Genomic DNA, 7,434 nt, shown 5'->3' on the forward strand with positions numbered 1-7,434 from the left:
TTCCTGTTCTCCATATTTCATAAATATTCCAAATTTCATAATGCTTGAGGCATAACATTGGGTAATTTTTTGCAGCTTTTTGCATTGTTGCCATAAGGGAAATTCTCTTGCTGAAAAGAACAAAGTTAACTTCCTCTTTTTTATCCTTCAATACTTATATTAATTTTCATGTTATAAACAGTTCAGGATTGACAGCCTCATTCTTATTTCACCACCTTCTCTTTTAATGTGTTTTCTGCAGAGGAGAATGTACTGAAACTTTACGAAATCGTATCCGAGAGCTGGAGACAGAGTGCAAGAAGCTAACAATTGACATAAAGCTGAAAGAAGATCAGATACGAGAACTAGAAATGAAAGTTCAGGTAATGAGAAAGCACCAGGGGCTGAGATCAGCATCACGACGAGTGCTTTCAGTCCTCTGAAATTGGTGGATCTACATAAGAGGCAATCAGCACCTTCAAGAATTATGCTCTTCAGATGTCTGTCTTGCATCAGGGTTTGTAAGAACGTGGGTGTGAGAAAGGTTAATAGTCTCAGCTCCACACCACTCGATTGTTTAAATTATTAGAATTTTTTTCCCCAAGCCAGTGGTCTGGGTAGACTGAGAACATAATCCCCTCAACAACATTTTTTTGTCTAATGTGCGGAGCTTGTTGCCAGTCTGTATCGTTATAAATTTCACTGCTAGCGAGTAAGATTGCTTACTCAATGCAGTCTTAATCACTGGCCAGACATAACTTTTTTTTTTTTTGTGAAAGTGCTTGAATATTGAAAGTACATTGTGGTAGACTTGTAGCAGACACGTTGTCTGGCATGTTAGAGCTTAAGAGCTCAAATGTGTGAGTTGAAGTGGACCTTATTCCTTGCAAATGTCTGTTCCTAAAGATGTACTCGGACTGTCAACTGACAATTTGCATGAATATGTATTTTTAACGTCTTGTGGTTTTTCAGACGCTCTTCAAAATCCACCTGGTGTTATTGTGAACTTGTTCTCAAGTAACATATGCAGCCTGTTGTTCCTGGTTTTACCAAACCCTTGAAAACAAGTGTGGTTTATCCATGGAGAATATGAGCATGGCTTTCAAATAATTAAAACCAGCTCTAATCAAGCTTTTTAATTTTATTACCATCGTCAAACTGTTAGAGAAGCTTTTTATTACAGGCATTAATGTTTCCCCATTGTATTATTGTTTCTTCATTTAAAAGTATAGAACTTTTTTGTGTATAGTTTTTCTTGGTCGGAACGTTAATGCATCCTTCCCCGCCACAAGGCGCCCGTCTCTTACGTGCAGAATACTTGCTCCCTCCTTTTCTCTTTTCTAAATTTCTGGGTTTGCAGCACAGTTAGGTTCAATGTGGGAAGTATTCTGAGGTGAAGAAACCCCTCTCATCAGCCAACTGAAATAGCTTAAAATGCTTATTTAGTGTCTCTTCAAACTGTCTTGCAAGAGCTCAGTCCCCATTCTAGCCGTTTTGCTTGTGGGAAGCGTTTTCGTATTCCGCAGCGTGGCTAAGAGCACCGAGCGGCTGCTTAGCTGGCGCTTGGCAGTGCTGAGGAGGATTCCTGGGTGGAGGGTCTCGATACGGATGATAGAGGGCTGAGAAGCAGAGTAAATGGTATTTGCTCACCGCACTGTAATTACGCATTGTACAATATGGCTTTAATCACTTGTATGATGGTCATGTATAATTACTGGAGGTAATATTACAGTGTCCTTAATTAACCATCATTTTAATTTTACAGTATTAATACCAGGCCCAGCAGTGTGCTGTGGGGAAGAGAAAGACTTCTCAGTGTATCTCACGTGTAAAGTCGATGAGCATAACATTTGTCCTAATTACTCCTACAGGAACTGCGGAAGTACAAGGAAAACGAGAAGGATACGGAGGTGTTAATGTCAGCGCTTTCAGCCATGCAGGATAAAACACAGCACTTAGAGAACAGCCTGAGTGCAGAGACGAGGATCAAGCTGGATCTATTCTCTGCATTAGGAGATGCAAAACGGCAGCTCGAGATTGCCCAAGGTAATATGGGGTAGCTTCATTCAACACGTAGTCCCGACTGAAAGAGCGAAAGACAGGAGGAATATCCTACCTGTTTGTTCAGGGGCGGGCTGCAGTCCCCACGCAGCACGTCGGCTGTCGGTTACAGCTTTGTGAATGTGAGCCTACGCCATCCAGCTGATCGGCTGCCCCAGTTTCCCCAAGCTATTACACTGAAGACAATAAACATCAAGATGGGCGTTTATTTATGATGATTTTCTACATTTTTATAAACCATTACCTTAAGGCTGGAGAACTTCTCTTAAAGAGCTAGAAGATAAAATAATAGTTGCCATCTACTAAGCCCCTGTCCTTGAATCCTAATAATATTTTGATACTCCTGAAGTAAATACAACCTAAAGGGGGGGAAATAACCCACCCTGTTTTAAACTTCACGCTGGTGGGGTGAGCGTGGCCGCTGGTGTCCGTGTTGGGCTGGTGTTGGAGCCACCAGAGGGAGCACGAAGCCAGTACAAACCCCTGCCCAGACTCCTTTGCTCAGGTGTGCAAACCGTGGAGCAAAATGAAATAACCTTTTGATTTAGTTCCTGTTTAATTGCCTTGCAGAAGTTTGCTTGGTTGCAGGAAAATTTAATTAGAGTGAGAATTTTTTTTTTGTTTCATCTCATTGGTGAATTCATAAATTGCTGTAGCGATGTTGTGAGTGTGCACAAAGGGGGTTTAGAAAAATGGTGAGAATAGAGGACAGCTTCGAAAATAAAGTAAATAACACGTTTAATAAGCAAACACTTGTGCTCCCGTGAGGTAAAATGTGAACGGAAAAGTGCAGAAAAAAGTTGAGCCATAGAAATAATCTTTTGGTATGGTGCAGCTGTGAGTCCAAACCATGCAAAACCGAAGGGAAGCGCTACGTCTAGTTGTGTTGCGCGGTAACTAGAGGCAGTCAAACACAGTTCCTCAACACAAGGCAGGAGTTACCCGAGTTGTGCTTGTGCCGATGTCGCGTCAGAGCGCTGAATGGCTTCTGGGCGTTTCGCTTCAACAGCTCGTATCATTGAACAGTTGGTGGAGGGGGAAAACATGCTGCTGGTTCTAAGTGATGTTATTTGCTGTTTTCAGGGCAAATCATTCAAAAAGATCAGGAAATCAAGGACCTAAAACAGAAGATTGCAGAAGTTATGGCAGTAATGCCCAGCATAACATACACTGCAGCCACCAGCACTCTGAGTCCTGTTTCCCCACATTACTCTTCCAAATTTGTGGAGACCAGCCCTTCTGGACTTGATCCCAATGCCTCTGTTTATCAGCCCTTGAAGAAATGAATGCCAATTTTCTTTTTGCCCAGTAATTTTGTCATGCTGAAGGCATCACACAGGAGTGTCTCTTGCAGTCAAGATGAAATTGTATTGTGTGAGACTGTATTCGTTGTCATTTAAAACAGGATAAAAGAACATCTGGATTGACTAGAACTGCCCATCAGTTTTTCTTGTAAATTTTTAGAAAACCTCACAGAACTTTGCAATTTATTTTCCTTGGCCAATGCATTAAAAACAATTCTTGGTTTTCAAGTAGCCAATTTTGCCTTTTTATGTACTCTTGCATGGTTTCCTCTTGAAAAATACAGGGCTTTGCTTGATTTTGAACCCTTTCTTTTTTTTTTTTTTTTTTTTAATAATCAAGTTGAATTTGCAGATTCATTCAGAAATAGTGAGGAAAAACCTTTAGTTTTTACAGTGAAAGGGTTAAATAATCTAACAAAGCTTTGATTTGTAGATGTATTAAATACAAATATGTGATGTTGCAGAAGATAATTTGATTACCCCTCAAAGGACCAAACAAAATTCAGGGGCGTCGTTTAAGGGAAAGAATAAGAGAATAGACGATGATGTGACGGTGGTTGTTGTGTGAAATATTTATATTCCCATTGGTGTTTTTAGTCATTGAGAATTGCTAACAGTCTTGTTCACAGTGCCTTGGGAAAAGACATTTCAAGAGGAAACTTGATAGTTTAAACTATTTTTTCCCCCTTCACTGTCATCTAGCTTATATATCAAGCTCATTACAGAGTCTACTGCAAATTGTACATGGTAATTTGGATGTTCATTATAAACCAAGGTTACATCTTCTGTTTATTTTGATATAAACTCAGCAGTGTTCTGTAACTTGCCTTGATTATACTGCATCGTGGAAGGCACAATATTAATAGAGGAAGCGTTATTGTGAAGGCGGAACTGTGCAATGTACTGTATACAAGAGACTGTAAAGCTGGCTAATAAAAGCTGCAGTTCTGGGTTTTTTTATTTTATTCAACTGTGATTTACACTTTATATCACCTTGTGTTTGACAATTTAAAGGAGCTGAATATTTTTCAGCTGTTGTGCCAAGGAGTTTTTAAGGAGTTTTAAAGGAAACTCATAAATTGCACAAAGGTTTAAGTTAAAATGTATATTATACATTGATAGAAAGCGTTTGCACTGGCAACTTCTGAAGTGTTTCAGATTTTTTTGAGGGTGGGGATTGGAGGGGTGGGAAGCAAAATTGTATTGGAAACTAGCAGGATTACAAACCCAACATTATGATTTTGCAAACATGCAGTGGACTCTGGAAGGACAAAGTTCTTCTTAAAAGAAAAGAATTTTTTTAAAAAGTTTCATGTTAATTGGCATGTATGCCTCATTAAAAAAATGAAGTAGGACACGCAAGTCAATAGAAGTATTAAAGTTTCATCATTTTAATCACAGACATTCTTTTGGGATAAAACTTCTAGCTTTAGCCAGGTGTGCATGTTGCTGTCATTTGCATTTTTGAATCATCTTGTGTAATTGTCACCATAAAAGTGTTACTCAGAAATGTCATAGGTTTTTCATCTTTGTGCAAAACATGAAATATTGTCACTGACTTTTTGTGTTGAGGTTCCCCCATTTGGCTGCCTACTTTGGCACAGTTTTCGTTCAATACTTGGTCTTGGCTGCATTCTTTTTTTCTGTGGGGTTTACAAAGAATAAACGTCTTCTTGCAGATAAAAAAAAAATATTTTTTGCCTTTTTAACCGACCTGATTTAGCCTGGTATAAAGAATACATTTTGTTTAAAGAGCACTCTCTTATTCCAGGTAAGTCTCTCTTGCAACAGAGCTTCGCTTCTGTGAAGCAGAAAGAAGAACAGATGGTTTTTGTATTCGATGTCTAAACTTAGCAAGTTGCCCTGTCTGTGGGCTCTCAAAACATATCTTGAGGTAAATATCTTGAGAATTGCAAAAGTATGTCTGTCTGAGCCGTTGTTCCTCAGGTTCCCCTCCAGCCATTCTCCTTACCGCAAAAGCAAAGCCGAGATGGACAATTCGGAGGTTTAAGCATTGTCCCTGTCTAGACAGAACGACCTCTCCCTGGTTTTCAGGATGTCTGCTTAATTCTCTTAGCAGCCACTGTTCCTGCTTTAAATTTTTTTATTGGGAATCCTGCAGTGGCATTCGGGGTAAATGAGCTGTCCTTTGCATCTTTGCTTCGGCTGCTGCCGTAGCTGCCCCCGACGTGGGTGTTCTTCTCTGGCTGCGTTAGGCCTCCAGGTAAACTTTTTCAGGTACCAAGAACTTCCAGCCTCAGCTCTTCTGTGATTCTGCTGCAAGCACTGCCAGAACCTCCCAGTTCCTTGAGGACACCTTTTTTTTTTTGTTTTTCTTTTTTTTTTCTCTCCTCAAACCACCGCCAGTCTGACATACACATAGATCATTTCCTAATCAAAATACATTATAGATAAGTTTGCAGTTTTAACAGATCGCGCTGCAGCGCAGCAGAAGTTGCATTCTCTAGCACCCTCCTCAGTTCAAATGGAAATGTTCCTTCAGGAAAGGCGAAGGTACTTGCAGGCACCAGTCTGCTATGCAGGATAAGTGGAGTGAGTGGAAGGAGATAATTTAAGCACTCAAATCTTATGCCAGCCAACCTCTGGATCTTTAAATATTTAAATGTCTGAAATGGAAAATATCTTAATGACTCATCATAAATTGTACTTGCAAGATTAATATATGGGGAATTTAAGAACGTAAGACTGCAGAAGGGTCACCTAGGCTATTTTGGTTTTTCTACAGTCAATTTTGAAACATTACCGCGTAATAAATACTCTAGAGAGATCTGCCAAAGAAAAACTGAAGTATCCAGAACTTTTTCCAGCCAGCATAAGTCTAGGAAGAAAAGGTAATGGGAAGACAGAACTTCTGTGTAATGGCTTTGAGCACCTCGGGGTTTATCCTCACTAAAATTTTAAGTAGAGCGGAAAGCAGTATGTAATTTTATTTTTAATATTTAACGAAAAGCTCCTTTATTCATGGAATCTATTCTATAACTGTGCTGAGATGAACTAGCTCCCCTTTCTTAGCATATTTCATGGTGATGGGGAAGGGAGGGCCTAAATGCACGTCCTGAACTCGGTCTTGCTTCATCAAGTAACTTCCAGAAAGTGAAAAGTTGCGGCTGTGACTGGGATGTCCTCTCTGCCCAGCTGGAAACGCGGCTGGAGACAGCGGCGTCGGCGCGGGAAGGCAGGTGAACTGCCACCTGCCTTAAAGCAGCTGTTTCCTCTGGAGCGTTTAAGCAGAACAAACTCGTGTAGTTTGTTTCTCCTTTTTCGTTCTTAATTGTTAAATCAGATTTGGAAGTTGTTTGCTTACCCCAGCGTTGCCTTGGGCACACTGGAATTGCACGCTGGAGTAACTGGCTCCAAGACGGTTTCAGACCAAACGCGACCTGCCTCTCGGCGTTTCCCGATCTGCCGTTCCTGCGTCCGGGGGCTGGCTGCTCCGAATACGTTGCTATTGATGACGTGTCTGCAACAGATGGGTTTTTTGCACTTCAAAATAAAAATCAGACTCCTTCCAATAGCACTTGATAGAAAATGCTCTGTTGAGAAGTTTAACCCTTTTCCTTTACCAATAGCGCCTGCTGTTGAGAATAAGACTGTTCCCAAGATCAGCATCTGAGAGCGGAGGGAGAGCCTAACCCAAAGCCTGCGTTTGACCTCAGCCTAACAGGTTTGTGTACTACTGGCATCAGCACCACTGTAGCGCAGCAGCTGGATCATCTGCAGCAGTAAGTTGCTGGGTTTTTTTGGTTTTGGGTTTTTTTTTAAACTTACAAGTTTTAGTCCTAAGCTCAATGGTTATTAAATACTCGCTTAGGAGTTCGTGTGCAGTGGGGGACGTGTTTCTTTACTACTGGACGCTTCCTTTTCTTCTGTTGCCATTTGGAAGTCAAGGTCAGAAATGGACCTTCAGCAAGTTAATACATAATAGGTTATAAAAATGAAATCTGAGATGCCACAGTATCTTAATTGAATCAGCTTCCATGATGCACTAAAATAATACACAACCATTTGACTAAAGCATTTCTAATAAAGGAGAATAGGCAGAAAAAAGGCAAGAATCCATTTCAATCAA

General features: G+C 40.5%; 1 protein-coding gene across 1 annotated transcript in view; it reads left to right on the forward strand.

Annotated features, from left to right (window-relative positions):
- MACO1 (macoilin 1) overlaps positions 1 to 5,035 on the forward strand; it is a 31,022-nt gene extending 25,987 nt beyond the window's left edge. Inside the window, exons 9-11 of the mRNA XM_082329687.1 lie at positions 242 to 362; positions 1,851 to 2,025; positions 3,124 to 5,035. Coding sequence (XP_082185813.1) covers positions 242 to 362; positions 1,851 to 2,025; positions 3,124 to 3,326 — 499 coding nt within the window. The 3' untranslated portion in view covers positions 3,327 to 5,035. The remainder of the gene's footprint in view (positions 1 to 241; positions 363 to 1,850; positions 2,026 to 3,123) is intronic.
- The last annotated feature ends 2,399 nt before the right edge of the window (positions 5,036 to 7,434 follow it).

This window comes from Platalea leucorodia (assembly GCF_965183815.1).
Source record: "Platalea leucorodia genome assembly, chromosome: 18".
Classification (NCBI taxonomy): Eukaryota; Metazoa; Chordata; class Aves; order Pelecaniformes; family Threskiornithidae; genus Platalea; species Platalea leucorodia.